We start from the raw sequence: 23,008 nt of genomic DNA on the forward strand, positions 1-23,008 counted from the left end.
ACCTGATTCGGTTCGGGTCTAGTTCGCGCTATATAAAACTCTGCAAAAATAAATAAATAAATAAACAAAACTTCTATTGTTACAATACAGAAAGAAACCTGTGTCTTCACATTTAAAGAGTCGGAAAAGCAAGCACGGCGAGGCAGAAAATAAACTAGCGTATGGGTTAGAGTGGCCGACATGGAAGCTGGGGAACAGGTATTGAGTCTTGGGGTTCACGCTATGAGTTAAATAGCAAATCAATAAAGAAAAGAAGTTCCAGCAAAGCGCATGAAAAGAGTACTTGGGCCACAGGAGACTAAGGAGAGAAACACACATGGAACAACAGGAAATAGAATGCCTACAGCTAATAGAAACGAGGAAAAGTAAAGTGACAAGCACATGGGCCAATAAAACGTGAAGGCCGGATGTAAGCCCCTTTTAAAATATATTAATACAAAAGGTTGCGCAAGTGAAACCTGGAAACATCAGAGACATGGTGCGACAACCCTGCTGTAAAAGATTTAATCAGGATCTCCATAAATGTACTTTGAGACATCTATTTATGCTGTGCAATTAAGAAGTGAGCCATCGATTGGCAAATGAAACAGACTGCTAAACTGGTATTTTTCCATCACAAACAACTTTGGAATTATAGCTGAAAGTCATATCCACCGCACAAGCTAACGAATAAGGTGTCCCTTTTCTAGGAGGGTGATGGCAGTGCGTGTGTGTGTGGGGGGGGGGTGCGGGGGGGGGTTCTCATATTAAACTTTGTCACATCTCTGCACGTGCATTGGCAGTTTAAGAGATTATCTGTTACTTGGAGGCACGAGGAAAGGGCAGGCCCAGAGTCTTCAGGTCATAAACATGAGGATTTATTTATATCATAGTTGTGACCAGACATCGTGTCACAGGTTTACACACTCCTGCTTAATCTGTGTAACCTCCACCTATTTCCCGAGGTGACGCAGGAGGGTGGGAGCACTGGTGCTTGTGAGCTCACTCTGCTCTGTGACGATTTAGGAATGGGTGGGGTTCAGGTGTGAGGCAGCATTGATAGGCATGCAGCCCCAGGCAGTACAGGGCTGATCCTCAAAGCACCCAGGTCTACTTGGAAAAAGTGACGCAGCTCTGCGTCATACGGAAGAGGATCCTGCAGCCACCTCAAAATGGAAGGACAGGGCTGTGAAAAGGTAAGCTGATATATCAAACTACGTTGTGTGGCACATGAGCTCTAGCGCAGATTCTTTTAAAAAGTTCCTGGCCCACTGACCTTCGTGTTAGTGAGAGTCAAATAGTGACAACCAGGTTCTGGCACCGTATTATGAAGCAAGGTGCATTGCCATATTTTAATAAATATAGATGGAAGGTAATTGATATTGGCATCCTCCTCGTTACCAACCATTGAATCAATCCGGAAGTGTGTCCAAGAAGCATTCTTATTGGAATACCATCACATATATGTATTGCATGGAAGAGAATCTAAGACAATATATATTCTTGTAATTTTCGTACACAGATAACTGTATGTAACATATGAAAAGAGAGGGATAAAAAAAGGTAAGGCAAAAGAGAAGAATAGTACCCATAACCTTGGTACAAAACTCGGAGGACATACAACATCTGCCACTTCATCAATTGGCACTCTTGTTATGTGGTATATGTTATTATTTGTTATTTTTAAAAAAAAGCTATGTGGGTAGTACCGCACGTCAATTAACAATTAAGAATTGAGTCCTACACTCTTCAATATTTATTTACAACCTCTGGCGACGTTGGCAAAAATAGAAGGCCTATCATTGGTGTTCTACACAGATGACACCCAATTGATTATTTCTCTTTCCAAAAACTGCAAACATAATCTCATTAAATTTAAAGAAGATGTGATGGCAATAGCAGACTGGATGACATCCAATTGTCTAAAGCTGAATGCCAGCAAATCTGAGATCCTGCTGCTAGGGAAAGATAGCCACCTGTGGACAGAACAAGGGTGGTCAGGAGCGCTGGGGCCTGCACCCTCTCCCAAGGACGTTGTGAAAAATCTGGGTGGGCAGCTGTCTGTCCTTTAAAACCAAAGCAAACGTGGTTGCAGGGGTCTGTTTTGGGCTTCTGTGTGAAATCAAGCCCCTGTTAGGGTTCTTCGAGTCACAAACCCGCCAGATTATTATTCAAGCGATGATCTTCTCTAGACTGGAATATTGCAACTCTCTTTATTTAGACGCAGGTAAATCCAGAATACGTGGCTACAGAGGGTAAAAAACGTGGCAGCACGATCCCTTCTTGCTCGTCCCAAATTTTGCTCGGTATCAAAACACCTACCCAAATTACATTGGCTGTCAATTGATAAGAGAATACATTTTAAGACCCTATGCTTTGCTCATGAAATTCTCACTAAGCAAGCCCCAGCTATTCTTTCCAACCTGCTTGTGCCTTATTCACCACGAAAACATGTCCCCGAGTCAATAGAGCACGAGCCGGGGATCGCTCTTTCAAAGCACTAACACCTACACAACGGAACTCCTTATCTGTGTCCATCAGAAATATCAACAAGCATCCGGCCTATAGAAAGGCCATAAAAACATGGCTCTTCCTGACCTCATTTTAAATTTTCTATGCTCCTCATCCAGCAACGCTTTTTAGCGCTGGGGCGCCCCGTCGCTGGGGCAGCCATGCGCTGTATAAATCTTCTAACATGACTTAACATACAAGAAAACCAGAGGGCATGAATTAATCAGGATACTACTTACTCCCTGGTACACATGAATGTACTAGCGTGGCAAATATGACTAATTTTGAGTCCATGGAATTGATTTAACCCTACCTGATAGAAGAGGTCGGGACATAAAGCCGAAATTAAGACAACTGGAGGACAGGTGGATCTGTACATTGACTTCCATCTTGACTAACCTCAATGTTGATCATGAACTTCACCATTTTCTATGATCCCTCTCTACTTTCCTGTTTATTTTATCAATCTAAAATGTTTCTGCATATCTCTACATATACACAGCCCATATCAGGCCCAGCTATACATGGTACTGGACTGAATACATTGCACAAGGGGTGTAAATACAAACTGACATTAGCCATACCTTCGAGGACACTTGCAAGAGGTCATTGAACCTCTCCTAAATGGTCTGACTTAGCACTCCAACAATGGGCGATCATACTGTTCATGTGGTTTGGGATTCTGACTATTTCTCCTTGTAAATAACATTTTAATACTGACACTACTAATTGCGGTTGTTTCTACGTTTTTACTCTGCATGGGCAGTAATGACTAGTGAGACACTTTAGGGTCACTGTTATCATGGCTAAATATGTAGCGTGTGGCTACACAAGGTAGACACATAAAGCTTTGGGTATAGAATTGTTCAACTGCATTCATCAATATTAGATGCCAACGCATACGCATTTCGGAATGCAGTTGACGGTCTAGCACCATGGAAAGGGCGGGAGTGGCTCCATATAGAGGGCTTACAGGAGCAGTTCCGGTTTACCACAGGGGAACTCATACACAGCGGCTACTTCTAATACCATCTATGCCGTACACAGGTAAGTAGACCTTAACCCATTGCATCCGCCGCGAATTTTCGCGCTGTGCGGCCGTTTTGAAGAGTGGGCGGGATCATGACGGCCGCCAGCCGTCATCAGCTCACGCTCACCGTGATGCATGACGGACGGGGGCCGTCATCAGCATGGAAGGGGTTAAATGATGAATGTAACTCTCTGTTCATTGGTTTTGAAATCATTTATAATCTGGATAAATGGCATTTGATTGATTCAAGGTTAACAATGACGCGATTTTAAATGTAAGTGACTAGCCCGTAATGCATTATAATACAGTTGCTTACACGCTGTTCTCATAGATAAAACCTTGGGGCTTACTGGAATCAAATTTAGCAACAACGAGATTTCAGATGCAAGCGACTAAACCATAATGTATTAGTAAATAGTTGCTCTCATGCTGCATTTATAGATAATGACTGGGGCTTCTATAGTCCTCGCTGTGTCGACACGTGCAATCTGTGATTAATGTAACTGGTTCCAGCGTTTGAAAAAGGGTCAGGCCTGGGCATAGTTCACAGTGTTTCCCTACGCGGAACTCCGCAAAGTGACCAAAAAACTCTGTGAAGTTCTGCAAGTGGCAGAGTGCAGTGTGTACTGCCGTTCGCACTAATCTTTCTGCCGCTCGAGTAGATATCTTACCCTCGCCAACTTACCATTATCGAGCGGGGGAGAAACTCCGCTACACAACGCGAAGCGGAGTTTTCTGTACTCCATGAATGGAGTGGAGTTCACCACCCAGGCCTAAAAAGGATGCCACATATCATAGAACCGTATCTCATATTTAAGACAAATTTAGAAGGGTTTTATATGGGAACTTCCCTATGTTGGTTGGTACTGACGTTGCCTCCTGGATACTGAGGGGGATGTTGGATACAATTGAGTAATTACTATTGCAACTGATAAAATTGTATTACTCTACACCACAGGTACTCATAGTACGGCCCAGCAAGCCTTCCTTGGCGGCCCGCGGACCTTGCAGACATCCTACCTGTGTTTTTAAAAAAAACATTGTGTTAGCAAACACTGCGGGTTGCAGCAGCCTGTCTCTGAGAGACTGCTCTGTGGGGGCCGGGGGATTCCAGTGATTGTCAGCTTGGAGATGCAGGGGCGCTAAGAGGTGAAATACAAGCAACAAAGCTTTATTAACATGTAAATGGTCTTTTAAGACCTGTGAAGTACTGGGGTGCAGCTGTGTGTGAGCGCAGGGAAGCTGTCTCAGCCCGAGCTAAGGGCTGACACACACACAGGGTGAGATGACAGAGGGTGACAGAGGGAGGGAGAGGGAGGGAGGGAGACAGAGGTTGACAGAGGTAGGGAGACAGAGGGTGACAGAGAGAGGGAGACAGAGAGAGGCAGTCATGGGAAGACAGAGGGGGGAGACAGAGGGAGAGGGTGGCAGACAGAGTGACAGAGGTAGGGAGACAGAGGGTGACAGAGGGAGGGATGGAGACATGGGGTGACAGAGGGAGGGAGAGGAAGGGAGACAGAGAGCGGCAGAGAGGGAGGCAGAAAGTGAAGGAGGGAGAGGGAGACAGGGAGGGAGACGGAGGGAGGGAGACAGAGGGAGGGAGACAGAGGGAGGGAGACAGAGGGAGGGAGACCGAGGGAGGGAGACCGAGGGAGGGAGACAGAGGGAGGGAGACAGAGGGAGGGAGACAGAGGGAGGGAGACAGAGGGAGGGAGACAGAGGGAGGGAGACAGAGGGAGGGAGACAGAGGGAGGGAGACAGAGGGAGGGAGACAGAGGGAGGGAGACAGAGGGAGGGAGACAGAGGGAGGGAGACAGAGGGAGGGAGACCGAGGGAGGGAGACAGAGGGAGGGAGACAGAGGGAGGGAGACAGAGGGAGGGAGACAGAGGGAGGGAGACAGAGGGAGGGAGACAGAGGGAGGGAGAGAGAGGGAGACAGAGGTAGGGAGAGAGCGTGGGAGACAGAGAGGGAGGGAGACAGAGAGGGAGGGAGACAGAGAGGGTGGGAGACAGAGAGGGTGGGAGACAGAGAGGGTGGGAGACAGAGAGGGTGGGAGACAGAGAGGGTGGGAGACAGAGAGGGTGGGAGACAGAGAGGGTGGGAGACAGAGAGGGTGGGAGACAGAGAGGGTGGGAGACAGAGAGGGAGGGAGACAGAGAGGGAGGGAGACAGAGAGGGAGGGAGGGAGACAAACAGAGAAGGAGGGAGACAAACAGGGAAGGAGGGAGACAGAGAGGGAGGGAGGGAGACAGAGAGGGAGGGATGGAGGGAGAAAGGGAGGGAGGGAGGGAGGGAGACAGAGGGAGGGTTGGAGACAGAGGAAGGGAGGGAGAGGGAGGGAGAGAGAGGGAGGAAGGGAGAGAGAGGGAGGGAGAGAGAGGGAGGGAGAGGAGGGAGAGAGAGGGAGGGAGAGAGAGGGAGACAGAGAGACAGAGAGAGGGAGACAGAAAGAGGGAGACAGAGAGAGGGAGAGGGAGACAGAGAGAGGGAGGGAGATAGAGAGAGGGGAAACAGAGGGGGGAGACAGAGAGAGGGAGACAGAGAGGGAGACAGAGAGAGGGCGACAGAGAGGGAGGGCGACAGAGAGGGAGGGCGACAGAGAGGGAGGGCGACAGAGAGGGAGGGCGACAGAGAGAGGGAGGAGGGTGACAGAGGAGGGAGGGAGACAGAGGGAGGGAGACAAAAGGGAGGGAGATAAAGGGAGGGAGATAAAGGGAGGGAAATAAAGGGAGGGAGAGAGAGACAGAGAGGGAGAGAGAGAGAGACAGAGAGGGAGACCGAGGGAGACAGACCGAGGGAGATAGACCGAGGGAGGGAGGGAGAGAAAGGGGGAGAGAGAGGGGGAGAGAGAGATGTGTGTGTATGCCAGGTCTGGTGGCTTAGTGGACGAAGGCGTCTGCTGCAGGGACCTGTGTTCAACCTCATGGTCACAATTTCTTTTTTGCTTTAGCCCCTCCCCCTCTGACCCCACCCCCACTGGTGCGCCCCTCAGCCACAAACCACACTGTAAATTTGGCACCCAAGAGAAAGTTTGTGAGTACCCATACTCTACACTGTAGTTGCACACATGCCACAATAATAAATGAAGCCAGTTGGGGTACTAGTTATTCACTAGTTATCCCACAAACCTATATCTGGGCAGACAGTTACAGGTCTCAGCAAGGAACACTTAAATGCAGCGCTTGTGTTTCTGAAAGATTACAGAGATGTCCAGTCATGTGCGTAATGGCTTACTCACCTTTATACCACATTGTTCCTGGTTAGGCATACTAAATGGTTTTCTGACCTACAACGGTAATGCCAGGCAACCGGTAGAACACATGCAATGTGTTCTACAATGTTGTTAAGAGATTTCATGGACTACGACCAACGTCCCCAACATGCATTTATGTGGATTCCATGAGTGTAGGTAAAATGCAGCAATATTTAAAAGACTTGAAGGCATGGGGGACTAGAAGATGGATGATGAAGCTAAGATTGGGACAGGTGCCACAATCTATAGTTTGGATTAAATCTAAAAATGCACCTTGATATTTAATACAGTTTGTCATAAACTGCCCATTCCGTACAGTTGGAACATGGTCACTGAGTCACTTACTGTTTTTTGCCTCGCTTTTTTACAAGAAAAAAGGGATATACTACAGTTTTTAAAGCAGAGGGGATTAGGACTACAGCCTCATTGTTTACCACGGTAATGAAATGTGAAAAGATAAAGCTGTGCGGCAAATTAGGCAAATTTTTAGATAAAAGAATACCCATGATTAAGGCTATGGAATTAGAAGGTGGTGGTATGTATTGATGTTAAAAAGGTAACTACAATGAATTTCTCCTACTGCAGGCAAGACATGCTTTCCTTCAACATTCAGTACGCCATGCAAGCTTTCACTTTCCAAGCAGCCAGGGACAATGGCGGTTGTTTCTTTGAAATGAAATAAGTCTCGCATTTACAAGAATTTGAGCTATTAGCATTGTAAATGACAATGCCTATTATTTATGTGTTAACACTTTGACCGCGGTGCGACTTCCGCCGTGGTGCTGGTGATTTATTGAGTGGACGGGTTCGGACGGCCCTGGCCATCCTCCACACACGCCCCTGTGAGGTCGGACGCCCCCGGCCGTCCTACACATGGAAGGGGTTAAGAATCAAAACAGATAAATAAAAGACATTGTCATTTACAATGTCAATTGCTTAAACTCTCGCAAATGCCAGACCTACTGCATTGCAATTTCTTGTTTAACTGTCTTTTTCTCTTCTTTCAGCTCAGAAGTAGGGACAATTATTGTGTTAAGAATTAAGAAAGTGATCATTCTTAAAGAGGCAAATTCATTCAGGAAAGCGAGACCGTCTTACCGAAGCTATTAATTTGGTTTTTCTGACTCCTACACTCTTTTAGTTTACCAGCAGGATGTATGGCTTCCTGGAATATTTTTGTAAAGGACTGTGCTGTTACCACCCTCAGCTTCCACCGCTTAATTATTTGCTCTTTATTTTGCTAGCTGACTTTAGTAAATAATAGGGAAGTGGGCATGATAAATATCAAACTATATAAAAGATAAATAAATCCAAGTCTTGATATAACACACATTTATGTAGCAATTGGGTTTACAGTACTTGACGCGCTAGAACTGTCAGTCACGTGACGCTTAGGCATGAAGTAATTCGGCATACTCAGAGACCTGACGTTTAGTGGTTCAAAAGTGACACACCCAAGACGCGATGGCGTGTAGGAGTGCAATAACTCGATTAGCTCAAACTTTATGGTGACACTTTTGATGCCCTGTCAACTACGTTTAGCAACTACTAGTTCAATAACTCGACATGAACAATATCTGTACGATTTTGAACCCGGACATTATATTTAGAAGTACACGGTCTCAGCATAATCGAATAATAATAAATAAAACACACCACACCTCGACATTTTCCCCTTTCTGTGCGTTGGCCAGTTCATTAATTCCCTTTACCTTCTCCTGTAATACGGTGGGTATCCTCCTCTGCCAGCCCACCCCCCTGTTCGTACATGCCCGCCACGGGTTTATAGGTCAATAAATAAGAGATGTACCTCTGAGACCCGCTCTGCTCCGCCGCCTGCACTGCCGGATGCTGTTGCCTGTCTAGGAAGCCGGCGGTCACACCCATTGTTCCGCCTGCAAGTGTCAACAACAGGTAATTCAGGTATATTTCGAGAAATGGGACCAGCGCAAGATGTGCTGCCCTAAATCAAATGATGGGTTGGCTGGGAAGGGCAGGAGGTTCCAACTCGTCACCTGTGTGAGTGGCTGATGTGGTAAACAAGTGTGTGTACAATGTAGTCAAATGCCAGTCGGTGCATTTTGTTCAGAGACACAGTGCATTCTGGGGTTTGTAGTCTTCTTAGTTTATTCCTACTGAAATGACGCCACATAGAACATCGCACCAATGGTTTACTATAAAAAAAACTTCCCCTGCAAGTTCCGTACTCTCTTCCTCAGAAGCAGAGCGTGGAACAGGCCGGCATATAAATGAATAAAACGTGCCGTGCTCGATGGATGGGTGTGGCTTCAATTAGTACAAAAGGTGAAGTGGCATCGAGGACAAGGTGCAACAGTCTTGAGAGCCCACTGAACCACACACATTTCTCTATTTCACATCTTCAAATATAGTGGCTACGGGTCCCATGTTGTCTTCGCGCTACCTGACACAATGGCTACGCCACTGCCACGCCCCTCACTACTCCATTGTAAAACGGAGACTATCAGGTTACAGCAGGAGCTGATGCAGCTATACCCTCGCCCACTGCTCTTTTTCATTTGTACTGGGAGTGAACCAGTAGTGATACAGCCGTTGGCTGAACGTTTTTACGTCAAAACTCGTCACCATTTTGTTACAGAGCCCTGCAGCGATGCGTTCACCTGATGAGCTAGTGCTGAAGTTCAGTCGATACTGCCAATCCAGATATTTCCTGGATAATTTGAATTTGCTGTCGAAATACGATAAGGATGGCCGAGCTGTTGCACATACGTCAAAACGTCACTCCGCCTCCAAGTGACCTCCTGTGTAAATGTCGCCTCTGCATAGACTCAAACTGCATAGCTACCAAGGTTTCAGATTGCTTATGTGTGACATTTTAATAATTTCAGTGTAATTATGAGTGACATTCAAGGACTATGAGTGACACTTTCTCGCAATCAAAAATCAAGCAATGACGATGGGGGAAATATATAAATAGCAGAAATTACACCCATTTGAGCAATGAAAAACTCTATGAAGATCTTAAAACTGCTGATAAGCTCCAGAAATGTAAGGGCTCTAAACAAGTGCCCTTGTTGTAACCTCATCTTACTGTTAAACAGATCGTGAGACTGAAGACTCTGTTGGGTGAAATACTGTTGCCAGCTCTGAGCTGAGCCAGCCCCAAAGCCTGTCACAAGAACCATGAGCTGCCTGATAAGCTTTGCGCGGTCTGGAGGTGCTAAAAATGTCACCCCTAGCTGTTTAAGTGCCTTTTTTTTTTACACATGCACTGCTGTCACCTCCACAGTGCGCCTAGAAGTGACTTAGAAGCCACCCACTGTGCTGTACTAAAACACAAACACATACGTTTTGTCTCCTTGCGTAGCCATAATAAATAATAGGGACAAGCAGACCCACTAGGTCGAGGAGTAACAATAATATGGGCTTGTTTTTACTTATCGACCTGGAGAAGATGAAAGGCTATGCTGGCTCCATCGGTATTGAATCATGAGGCACGCAGGTGCACTAGGATTCCTGCAGCAGGTGTATTAACCCCAAAGTATCTCAGCATAAAAGACATGAATGGACAAACTGCTCGCACCTTACACGGGCAGCTTCAGATATCTGCAGCAATGGCTATTGAATGGGGAACGACTGCAATTTTACAGCATATGGTAATCAATATTTACAAAATAAAAACAAAAAATAAAAGAGTTCTAACCCAAAATATTAGAAACAATACTAATATGTGTATTTAAAGAGCCAAGGAGTGAGTGACGGGGCATCCGTCACGCCTCTGTCACACAAGAGGGTGAAAGCGTTAATGTGGCGCTGCATGTTTTGGGACGGCTTAAGCACAGCCGACCTGGGCCAATCCCCGGCTGCAAAGAGTTGTTTCATACACGTCATGCAGCAGCCTCTGCACAACCTGGCTCCAAAGTCACGGTTTCTGTCGGCGTGTGGCACCCATAGTCATACTGTCTGCACATCTCTCGACTCCCTTTTCTGGCCCCCCTGCCTCTCCACATGTTTTCCAATTTTCCAAGAACGCCCTTGTATCCTAAGACAGTTGAAAGGTAGGCGAGCTGGAAGGAAGGGCAGACTTTAGACTGATTGCACGCACGCAGCTCCAGTACTTTGTCCACAGGGCGCGGAGTTGGCTAATTTCCAGACCAGCTGCGCCATCGGTTTGTAAACTAAGAAATGCATGCGTTTGTACCGCAAACTCTATGACCTACAGTGCCCTTTCACCATATATGTACAGTCTATGAGTGTGCAGCAGAGAAGTGCATCACACTAGTGTTAGAAATGGGATCCCTGGCTGGCCAGGGCTTGCGCCAAAGTCAGTCAGAGACCACCACTTCCACGTCAGGGCAAGGGAGTTACACGCCAATATAACCCCTGCTCCCCCCCTTGGTAACGTAGCACAAGCAGTAAGGCTAAACTTGGAGGCAATGTGAGTTAAGTGTTTGCGCACGCACCCCAGCAACAACACCCAAGGCCCACCACAAAGGAAACTCCACACAAGGTTATTTATAAAAAAATAGCCTTTGTATTACCAAAACACATTAGATAAAAACACACACTTTACAATGTGCGAACTGGCACGGGCAGAATTTACAGAGGATATGTACAAGACAGGGCCACCTGAACCACTGTCAGGGATCAGCACTTTTAGAACTAGAAATACTGTTAGAATTAGCACTTAGAACATAGAGTATAAATCACTTTAGCACACAACCAGTAATTACTGGTACCAGGTAAGTACCACCTACGCAATCCTAACCACCTTAGGAAAAGATTGCGCAGGGAACCAGGACCTCCCTAGCAACACCTGTACTAGGAGAAAAACAACCACCTAAGTATCACAATACCTGTAGGGGTATAAGCAAGAACACATTACACATGATGCATCACAACATTCAGAGGTGTAGGGAAGGAAAACACATGATGTATAACCAACACATTTAGAGGTGTAAGAACAAGGCACATGACGCACAAACAAAACACTCAGAGGTGCAGCAAAAGAACAATTGCGCCAAACTCACATAAGTCACCACCTGTGACTGACCCTAGGCCAACTGGCATTGTTGGGGCTAGGACGCCCTGTGTCCCAATGTCAGGGGCCTAAACGTAACAGCTGCCCACTAAGTGCTGGGCAGCTGTGAAGACAATGATGCGCCAACGCTGGAGCCTCGCAGGCTCTGGCCAAAGCACTCGTGCCCCCCAAGAGCCCGTGGCTCTAAACAAACAGAATGGCACTCCAGAGCCTCTCTGGGGCTCTAAAACAACTGTGGACGGGGAGCCGCGCAGGGCTCAACAAATACGCCCCGAAGAGCCTCTCAGGGCTCAATAACAAAGTAATGCCCCCAGAGCCTCTCTAGGCTCTAAAACAAAGATGCCGCCTGCTTGGCTGGAGTCCCCCTCCTGGGGACTCAAAACGACAATGGCCCCTGGAGCCTCTCGCGGGCTTTAAACACAAAGATGCCCCAGGGTGCTGGAGGAGGGGGCGGGCACCGGCAATGTGCCCCGACGCCCCCTCTCCTGGAAATTGGGCCCGGAGCCCTCGCGGCTCGAGAGAAGATGCCCCTAGGTGGAGCCTCTGCGGCTCTGCAACTAAATGCCCCCAGCACTGCCAAACGGAGCCCCACTCACCGGCTTGCAGGACTCCTCGTCCGGTCCCCGTCTCTTTCTCACCCGGTCCTTCTCCTTGGGCCGGGGCCTCTCACAGGCGGTGGGCGGGGCTCTCTTACTGGCGAGAGCCTCGCGGGGGACCAGACAGCCTCGTCGGTGCGCAGCACGGGGCTCCTCTTCCACAACGGAGCCCCCCTGCACCTTTGGCCGCCTCTTCCTTGTCTCCTGCTGCGGGGGCGGGACTTCTGGCCAGGCCGCGCTGCAATTGGCCGGCCGGCCAATTACTTCCGGGTCGCCGCAGGCAGCGTGGCGGCCCTCGCTCAGCACTCACAGGCGTCGCTTCAGTCTAAGAGGGGTGGGCACCCTCGAGGCAGAAATCCAGCGGGGCAATGCCGGGTGGGCACCGGCTTTTGTAATTATAGTGCCCTCAGGCACTTAGAAGACAATTAAAGCGCTCCCAGGCGCTATTGAAAAGATAAAGCGCTCCCAGGCGCTATTGAAAAGATAAAGCGCTCCCAGGCGCTAGGGTTAAAATAAAGCGCTCTCAAGCGCTAGGGGCCAATATAAAGTGCTCCCAAGCGCTAGGGGAAAGTTCAGGCCCCCAAAGTCAGCAACCAAGTCCTTCAGGAAGGTGGGGGGCAAGGCTGGGCCCAGAGCCAGCTCACTGGGCCTCCAGGCAGAGAGGCAGTCCAAGTGGCGGTCCTCCTGGCGCCCAGCAACAGTAGTAGCCCCCCTCAGATAGGATCCTGGAAGAGAACAACCTGTAAGGGGACACAGCCCCTTCTTATACTGTAAAATCCTTTGTCTGGCTTCAGGGTGAGGGGAAAAACCAGTCGCAGCTTGTTTGTGAGCACTCTTGATGTGCTCAGCCCCTCACTCTATTCACTGGCAGGGCTAGGCTCGTTAGACGCACCACAGGGGGCGGAGCCAGCATTGTGTGGGGAACGCCCAGCCCTATTCAGGACCCAGGTGCACCACTCCCTCACATCACACATGCTATCACAACACTCACCACCGTGAAGACCCATCATGACTCATGGAGCCTGGCACCCCAGCCAGCTCCAGCCAATCACACGCCAGTACCTTTACAGCACACGCACAGCCATGTCTAGAAGTGGCACTTTCCCACTAGACACATACATGCCGCATACATCATTGTGCAGCATTCAATCACACGAGTCCGCACATACCAGACTCGAGCCTGCACACCCCATGCATCAGGAACTACCAGGGACACATACATTCCCCATGCATTCCTATGGGAGGGCAGGCCTATCTTACCACATGCACTCAGAGTGCGCACGCACTTTCCACTGGGACACAGTGAAAGTGCTCAGAAACCAAAAATCACTACTACTGGGTCACCATTAAAAGCAAAAAGTTTAGGGGTGAACCTGCCAGAAGGGTCAAGTCCAACAACTAGGGTGACCAACTGGAATGGGTGTGAATTCAGGACGGGGAGTTTAAAAATTTAGGACAAAATTCATGACAAAAATTCAGGACGGAGGGTCAAAATTCAGGAAAAAATTCGGAACAAAGGGCAAGTTTTACCGACACTATAAATTAGGTTGTGCAATAGTATGTAAGTAAATAGACAACAAACATAAGTACAAGTCAAAATAGGTTTATATTAGGTTAAAAAGTAGTACAGCACACCAAGCGAAATTTGACCACGGTAATAACAGAGTTTTGACACAGGTAATATTAGTTTTGGTGCTAGTGTTTGAAATTATTTCCCTAGTAGATTATAGGGTCGGGGTATTAAACCTAAATATAAGTCCCTAGTATATAATAGGGCCTGCATTAGTGTTAACTATATAAAAGGGCGCACTTACATTTAGCATGGCCTACCCTATAAATCCCTAGTAGATTATAGGGTAGGGGTATTAAACCTACCCATAAGTCCCTAGTATAAAATAAGACCTCGCTGTTTTGAGCAGTGGCGTCACTAGGGTTGGTGTCACCCGGTGCGGGTTACTCATGGTGTCATCCCCTCACAACTTACAGGATGGACCAACTCACCCTCTGCCTGCACCATGTCCCCTCTGCCTGCACCATGTCCCCTCTGCCTGCACCATCTCTCCCTCTGTCCGCTCCATCTCCCCTCTGGTTGCACCATCTCTCCCTGTGTCCACACCATCTCCCCTCCGCCTGCACCATCTCTCCCTCTGCCTGCACCATCTCCCCTCTGCCTGCACCATCTCCCCTCTGCCTGCACCATCTCCCCTCTGCCTGCACCATCTCCCCTCTGCCTGCACCATCTCTCCCTCTGCCTGCACCATCTCCCCTCTGCCTGCATCATCTCTCCCTCTGCCTGCACCACCTCTCCCACTGCCTGCACCATCTCTCCCTCTGCCTGCACCATCTCACCCTCTGCCTGCACCATCTCCCCTCTGCCTGCACCATCTCCCCTCTGCCTGCACCATCTCCCCTCTGCCTGCACCATCTCTCGCTTTGTCCACACTATCTCCCCTCTACCTGCACCATCTCTCCCTCTGCCTGCACCATCTCTCCCTCTGCCTGCACCATCTCCCCTCCGCCTGCACCATCTCTCCCTCTGTCTGCACCATCTCCCCTCTACTGCACCATCTCACCCCCTGCCTGCACCATCTCTCTCTGCCTGCACCATCTCACCCTCTGCATGCACCATCTCCCCTCTGCCTGCACCATCTCTCCCTCCGCCTGCACCATCTCTCCCTCCACCTGCACCATCTCCCCTCCACCTGCACCATCTCCCCTCCGCCTGCACTATCTCTCCCTGCAACATCTCTCCCTCTGTCCGCACCATCTCCCCTTTGCCTGCAACATTTCACCCCCTGCCTGCACCATCTTTCCCTCAGCCTACACCATCTCACCCCATCTCACCCTCTGCCTGCACCATCTCCCCTCTGCCTGTATAATCTCCCCTCTGGTTGCACAATCTCTCCCTGTGTCCACATCATCTCCCCTCTGCCTGCACCATCTCCCCTCCGCCTGCACCATCTCCACTCCGCCTGCACCATCTCTCCCTCTGCCTGCACCATCTCTCCCTCTGCCTGCACCATCTCTCCCTCTGCCTGCACCATCTCCCCTCTGCCTGCACCATCTCTCCCTCTGCCTGCACAATCTCCCCTCTGCCTGCACCATCTCTCCCTCTGCCTGCACCATCTCTCCCTCTGCCTGCACCATCTCCCCTCAGCCTGCACCATCTCCCCTCTGCCTGCACCATCTCCCCTCTGCCTGCACCATCTCTCTTCTGCCTGCACCATATCTCCCTCTGCCTGCACCATCTCTCTCTCTCTGCCTGCACCATCTCTCCCTCTGCCTGCAACATCTCTCCCTCTGCCTGCACCATTTCACCCAATGCCTTTACCATCTTTCCCTCAGCCTACACCATCTGACTGTCTGCCTGCACCATCTCCCCTCTGCCTGCACAATCTCCCCTCTGGTTGCACCATCTCTCCCTGTGTCCACATCATCTCCCCTCTGCCTGCACCATCTCTCCCTCTGCCTGCACAATCTCCTTCTCTGCCTGCACAATCTCATTCTCTGCCTGCACAATCTCTCCCTCTGCCTGCACCATCTCCCCTCTGCCTGCACCATTTCCCCTCTGCCTGCACCATCTCCCTTCCGCCTGCACAATCTCCCCTCTGCCTGCACCATCTCCACTCCGCCTGCACCATCTCTCCCTCTGCCTGCACCATCTCTCCCTCTGCCTGCACGTTCTCCCCTCTGCCTGCACCATCTCCCCTCTGCCTGCACCATCTCCCCTCTGCCTGCACAATCTCCCCTCTGGTTGCACCATCTCTCCCTGTGTCCACACCATCTGCCCTCCACCATCTACCCTCCGCCTGCAGGTCAAGGCAGGGTCGCGACTAGACCCTTGCCTGCACTTCATTTTTTCCCATTCGGTGTCAGTATTATGCCCCCAGGTCACCAAAGCTCTCAACCCATCCCTAGAGCTTGCATCTTTTCCAGATGTATGGAAAAAACAGTGGTTGGTTCCCTACTAAAGAAACCAGGCCTAGAAATGTAAGACCCAACAAACTATAGGCCAATCTCTCAACTATCATACCTGTCCAAAGTCTTGAAGAGATTGGTCAACAGACAACTCACCACTTTCATTGAAACCAATAATTTACTAGATCCCTCACAAACTGGATTTAGGGCCAACAACAGCACCAAGGCCACGCTGCTTGCGGTGTCTGATAATATCAGGTCACTGGTCGACCAAGGTAGAGCTGTAGCATTGATCCTTCTGGACCTTGCTGCGGCTTTCGACACTGTGATTTGTGATTTGTGGTGGTATTTGTATAGCGCAACGGTCGCTCCGGAAGGAGCATCTTGGCGCTGACAATTCCCGGTAGAGGATCAAATCGAGTAATAGGGGGAAAAGAAGTTATATGGCGGCTTTGATGTAGTCATCCTTAAGGCTATAGATCCAAGTTTTGAGCAATTTTCTGAAAGGTTTTTCGTGGGTTGTGAATCTCAGGTTTTTGGGCAGGAGGTTCCAGGCCTTAGAGGCCAAGTGGTGTAAGGTTTTGCCACCTTTTGTCTTCAGATTGAATTTGGCAGGGAGGATGAGGTTGTCGTGGGAGGAACGTAGAGATCTAGACGGGTTGTAATGAGGGAAACGTTTGGTGAGGTATCGTGGGCCGGAGCTATTGAAGGCCCGGAAGGCGACAAGCAGCATTTTGAAAAATATTCTTTTATGAAGGGGAAGCCAGTGCAGAGATTTTAAAGCGGGGGAGATGGATGATTTTCTGGGCAGCTTCAAAACGAGTCGGGCTGCGGTATGGAGGACACTTTGGAGTTTATTAAGTGTGGACTTTTTGGCTCCTGCGAGGAGACCATTACAATAATCCAGACGTGAGATTATTAGGGCTACCGTTACCGTTTTTCTGGAGTCAAGAGGTAGAAAGTCGAAGAATTTTTTCAGGGACTTGATGATACCGAAACAACGGCCCGCTACGGTCCTGACGTGGTGGTCAAAGGAGAGAGCACTGTCAAACAGGACGCCGAGGTTCCTTGCAGTAGTTACGGTCTTGGGGGGGGCGACGGAGTTTTCTGGCCACCAGAGGGCTGGGCAGAAGGTGGTATTTTTCCCCATGGGGAGGATCTCCGTTTTGCTGGAGTTGCATTTGAGGTGGTTAAGTCCATCCATTGGAAAACAGCTGTCAAGCAGTTTTTGAGGTTCAGCTCTGCATTTGTGGAGTTCTTCTCCAAAGGTACGATGAGTTGGGTGTCATCGGCATACGATGTTACAGGTATGCCGAAGGACTCGATGAGGGATATGAGAGGGATGAGGTAGACATTGAAGAGGAGAGGGCTTAAGATGGAACCCTGGGGGACCCCCGAGGAGACTGTCTTCTCGTTGGAGTGGAAGGGACCGAGAGCGACGGTTTGGGATCTGTCGGTTAAAAAGGATTTTATCCAGTATAGGGCCACATCAGAGATCCCTATGTCTACCAATCTGTTGAGCAGGATGGTATGAGAGATGGTGTCGAACGCCGCAGTAAGGTCTAAAAGGATGAGGACGACGTTCATTTTCTGGTCTTGTAGCATTTTAATCGAGTCAGTGAGCTCGATCAGAGCAGTTTCGGTGGAGTGATTGGGGCGGAAACCAGATTGTTGAGGGGTGTAGTATATTGTGAGCTTCAAGATATTGTTTGAGTTCCCTGTAAACCATATGTTCTGTAATTTTACCTAAGGCTGGAAGGAGTGAGATTGGCCGAAGGTTGGTGAGATCTGACGGGGGTTTGTTAGCTTTCTTCGTCAGGGGTTTGACTATTCCCTGTTTCCACAAGCAAGGGACACAGCCCGTGCTTAGAGAGGAATTGACAATTTTATTGATTATTGGGTTGACCACGTCAATGAGTTGGTGCAAAATTTTTGGGGGGCAAGGGTCGGAGGGCGACCCGGATTTGCAAGCCAGGATAACCTCTCTGGTTAGGTCTAGGGTAACCGGCGAGAATTTTTTTAGAGTAAACTCGGGGGGTGCTTTTGGAGGGTGACCCCGTGAGAATAGGCTAGCTTGGGTGGGTGAAAAGTCATTTAGAATAGCGTCAATTTTTTCCTCAAAGTAATCAGCTATTTTGTTGCATAGCTCTTGGGATGGGGGTATTTCAGTTTGTAGGGTTTTGGGCTGGGTGAACGATTTCACTATGGAAAAAAGAGTTTTTTGTTTATGGTTGGAGTTGTTGATGGCTTTGATGTAGAAAGATTTTTTGGCTGATTTTATGTTGGAGTGGTATTCTTTCCTTAGTTGAATGTATGCTAGACGGTCAGCAGTATCGTACGTTCTGCGCCACTTACGTTCGGCCCTTCTACAGGAAAGACGTGACGTGGCTACATCGGGAGTAAACCAGGGGGCATTAGATTTGAGTTTTTTGACTGGTCTACGGGAGCGATTGGAGGGGATCCGTGCACTGACTTCTTGAGTGATCCATCCGTGTAAGAGGTTAGCGTCGGATTCAATGTCTCCGGTGAAGATGGGGACATGAGATTGAGGGATAGGGTCGAGTTCAAAAGCTTCTTGCATTTTTTTCCAGTTTACGGAATTGTCAGGGTGAGACTTGGATTTGTTGGATGTAGGTGGGCGGGAAGTTTTAATATGGAAAGGGATCAGGCAATGATCCGTCCAAATTTGAGGGACAGGGGGAAGGGTTGTGAGGGAGGGAAGGTTGGAGCACACACCGTCAAGTGTATGTCCAAGGGCGTGAGTGGGCAAAGACACATTTTGCTGATGGTTAAAAATATCTAGGGTCTGTAAGAAGTTTATGGCCTGTTGATCGGAATTGGATTCGAGGTGAAGGTTAAAATCCCCAAGCAGCGTGAAATGGGGGTATCTAAGCAGAAGATGACCCAAAGTATCGGTAAGAGTATCTAGAAAATTGGAGGGGTTGCCGGGAGGGCGGTAGATAAGTCCACCTGAGAAGGACGAGGAATCATTAAGTTTAATTGAAAAACCGAGCCCTTCAGTGTCTTTTAGGGGGTCTAGGTTAAAGGTATGACAGGAAAAACTGGTTTTCAGTATTAATGCTACTCCTCCTCCTCTCCCTTTCGGTCTGTCCTGTCTGAAGATGGAGAAGCCTTGGGGGAGGGCAATAGCTAAATCCGGATTGCTATTTTCAGTGAGCCAAGTTTCCGTTATCAGGAGGCAGTCGAGGTCTAGGTCGAGGATAAGGTCTCTTATGTCTTGGCTGTGTTTGCACATAGAGCGTGCATTTATCAGTCCACCTTTGAAGTGCGGCAAGTTATCCCTGTGGAGGGGAGTGGGGGAGGGTGAAAGGACTGGGGTGACAATGGGAGACCATTGGCAGATATTACAGTGGAATGGGCCCGTGAGGTCCGCCAGATTGAGTTGGCAGGAGCAGCAGTTCTTACCGCGTAGTCGATGGAGGTCGCAGGATGGATAACTCATACGCGTTAAAATTTGGGCAGGATTTCCAGCACCAGTCGCGGTCTTGGCGCGGACGGGCGCAGACGGGCTTGCCCTAGGCGCGCCTTCGGCGCGCAAACGGCGCTCCCGCTGCGCTCGTCCACTGCGCTTCCTGTGCATGCACATTTTTAACAGAGAGGGGGGTGTGGCCTAAAGGGGGCGTGGTCAGCGCGCACGCCTGGGCTGATGGCGGCCGCTGGAGATTCCAAAGGGCGACAGCGTTCAGGTCGGCTGTGCACTGAAAGGTTTTAAGCAGTGGCGCTTTGTCTGAAGGCAGCAAAGTAAGTGACACCACACAGAAGTTAAAAAGTTTAAAAGCAGTTTTGTTTTTTTAAACAATTACAATCAAGTGATCTCTCGTACCACCAGCTCCCGGCTTTTCGCCTCAGGACTGGGAAAGGAAGTCTGAACTTGCGCTAGTGATCAGCGATTATGTAGGCAGGTCGGGGGCGTGGCCTAAAGGGGGCGTGGTCAGCGCGCACGCCTGGGCTGATGGCGGCCGCTGGAGATTCCAAAGCGCGACAGCGTTCAGGTCGGCTGTGCGCTGAAAGGTTTTAAGCAGTGGCGGTTTGTCTGAAGGCAGCAAAGTAAGTGACACCACACAGAAGTTAAAAAGTTTAAAAGCAGTTTTTTTTTTTTAAACAATTACAATCAAGTGATCTCTCGTACCACCAGCTCCCGGCTTTTCGCCTCAGGACTGGGAAAGGAAGTCTGAACTTGCGCTAGTGATCAGCGATTATGTAGGCAGGTCGGGGGGCGTGGCCTAAAGGGGGCGTGGTCAGCGCGCACGCCTGGGCTGATGGCGGCCGCTGGAGATTCCAAAGCGCGACAGCGTTCAGGTCGGCTGTGCGCTGAAAGGTTTTAAGCAGTGGCGCTTTGTCTGAAGGCAGCAAAGTAAGTGACACCACACAGAAGTTAAAAAGTTTAAAAGCAGTTTTATTTCTGTACACAACAAACTATTACAAATCCTCCATGAGAAAAGTCTTTGCTCAAAAGCCCTACCATGGTTTGCGCCTTTCCTTAAAAATCAAACCCAAATAATCCAAATGGGTTCCCACTCTTCTTCCGCAAAAAGTATTGACTATGGATTTCCACAGTGAGCTACTTTGAGCCCCACTCTTTTTCAATATATATGTCTCTCCCCTGGCAGACATCAGCAGGAAATGGGGTTTTGACATATGTTCTTATGTCGATGATACACAATTGATGATTCCCCTGTTTGACAGGCTGACTAAAGCTGATACTAAAAGCAATCTCATCCACTGCCTTATGGAAATAGCATGTTGGATGTCCGGGCATTGTTTAAAATGAAATGCTGGAAAATCAGAGATCCTGCTTTTCGTGACGCACATGAAATCTGGGACAGTAGTTAGTGGCCCCAGGTGCTGGGCATCGCCCCTGACCCAAGGCAGGCTGCAAAAAACGTGGACATTTTCTTTAATGATGCCTTATATATGCAGGATCAAATACGCACACTGTGCGGAAAAGGCTTCACCACACAAAAACGTTTTAGAAGACTTTTTCCTTGGATTCCTCTAAACTTTAGAAAAATGGTGACCCAGGCTCTTCTTATGAGCAGGCTGTACTATTGCAATGCACTTTTTGTGGGCATGGCAGACTATCTTTTCACCAGACTCCAGGTGGTTCAAAACGCTGCTGCTAAACTGATTTGCAATAAAAGTAGATATAGCTCAGCATGCTTCTGCATGAAGTAGTTATACTGGCTGCCAGTATGCCAAAGAGACAACTTTAAGCTCATGTGCCACGCACATAAAACCTTACATAAGAAAGTCCCACATATTTTGCAAGGCAAATTAGATTTTCATGTACCCTCACGCAATCTGAGATCGTGCCATCAAGCATAGGCAGCAGTCAAATGTACGACTAAAGTTAGGATGGGTGACTGATCTTTCTCAAAATCAGGAGCGGTCCTCTAAAACAAACTTCCACTCAACCTACGCCTGACAAAAGACTACCTAATATTCAGGAAAAAGCTGAAAACCTTTTTCTTCTCTAGTTACTGACCCTTCAAATGGTATTCCTACAATTATCGGCACCGCACTCTGCTCACTCTTAGTGTCGTGATGTCCCTTGGGATGAATGTCGCGCTATACAAATACCTATAAATACAAATACAACCCTGACTTTGTTCCAGCTCTGGATCAGTCTGCTTTCTGAGGATGGAGAAAAATTGGCTGTTGAATACTGTTGATGTGTTTAGAAAAGGACAGATTCGATCTTTGATTGAATGTAGAACAACTTATGGACTATTGAAATCAGAACAATTCTGATACCAACAGATACATCACACACTTCTCCAACCATGGACCTGAGATGACTAATAGAATGTGACCCTAGGTGAAAACTTTATCAGTACATATCAAGGATCCATGTAAAGGATATCAGCTATCTGTTTCTGAAAATATATGATGAAGTTAGTGAAAGAGCTAAATTGAAAAATACCCAAGAAGAGATGTGAAATGTTGTTGAGAGACACTCAAAAGAAATGTTTGCTAATTCATCACATAGAGTTAGCTCTGAGAACATAATGGGGGGGTATCTTACTCCTGATAGGCTCCACAACATGTTTTCTGGAGCATTAGACAGATTTTCAAGAGGATGTGGGGTTGAAGGCTTACCCATACATATATGGTGGATGCATTCATAAATCTAGATGTATTGAAGAAGGTGATAGCTTCTATTGAAGATTTAGTGAAGTTCCCCTACCCCTGGCAACCTTCCACCCTAATACTGGGCCTTTGCTCAACTAATAGGGTGGAGGTCCACGGATGGATATGAAATTGGCAAATCATTGGCTAGACAATGGAAACAATCCACCATCCCTCTTTGGCACACGTGGGGCTTGACATTATGGGCAATAAAAGCAATGAAAAGCCTATCAGCAAATATAATTAAAATATTAAGAAAAAACCTTGAAAAAAATGTTGAGGAGCAGAAATATCGAGTTTGAAATATCGTGATGTACAAATATTGTGTGCAAAAATATATTTGACAAGAATATCAAGTTTAAAGTAAGTAATTGTCAAGTCGTTGTTCCTCGGGACTTGCGCGATGACAAAAGGGTCCACCTCCAGGCAGCTCCAAACTCTGAATTGTCGTTATGACACAGAGTATTGGAATGGCCAGGCGGGGGAAGGGAGGAAAGGGACAGCAGGGACTGAGATCCGAAAAATAGAATATTACAGCGTTTATATCCAA

At 48.4% G+C, this 23,008-nt stretch overlaps 1 protein-coding gene across 1 annotated transcript in view; it reads right to left on the reverse strand.

Moving 5' to 3' along the window:
• Window positions 1-8,960, reverse strand: part of LOC144823337 (NXPE family member 4-like) — a 158,061-nt gene extending 149,101 nt beyond the window's left edge. The window contains exon 1 of the mRNA XM_078681786.1: window positions 8,585-8,960. Within this exon, the coding sequence (XP_078537912.1) occupies window positions 8,585-8,661 (77 nt within the window). The 5' untranslated portion in view covers window positions 8,662-8,960. The remainder of the gene's footprint in view (window positions 1-8,584) is intronic.
• Window positions 8,961-23,008: the final 14,048 nt, after the last annotated feature.

Source organism: Lissotriton helveticus, chromosome 3_1 (genome assembly GCF_964261635.1).
Source record: "Lissotriton helveticus chromosome 3_1, aLisHel1.1, whole genome shotgun sequence".
In the NCBI taxonomy this organism is placed as follows: Eukaryota; Metazoa; Chordata; class Amphibia; order Caudata; family Salamandridae; genus Lissotriton; species Lissotriton helveticus.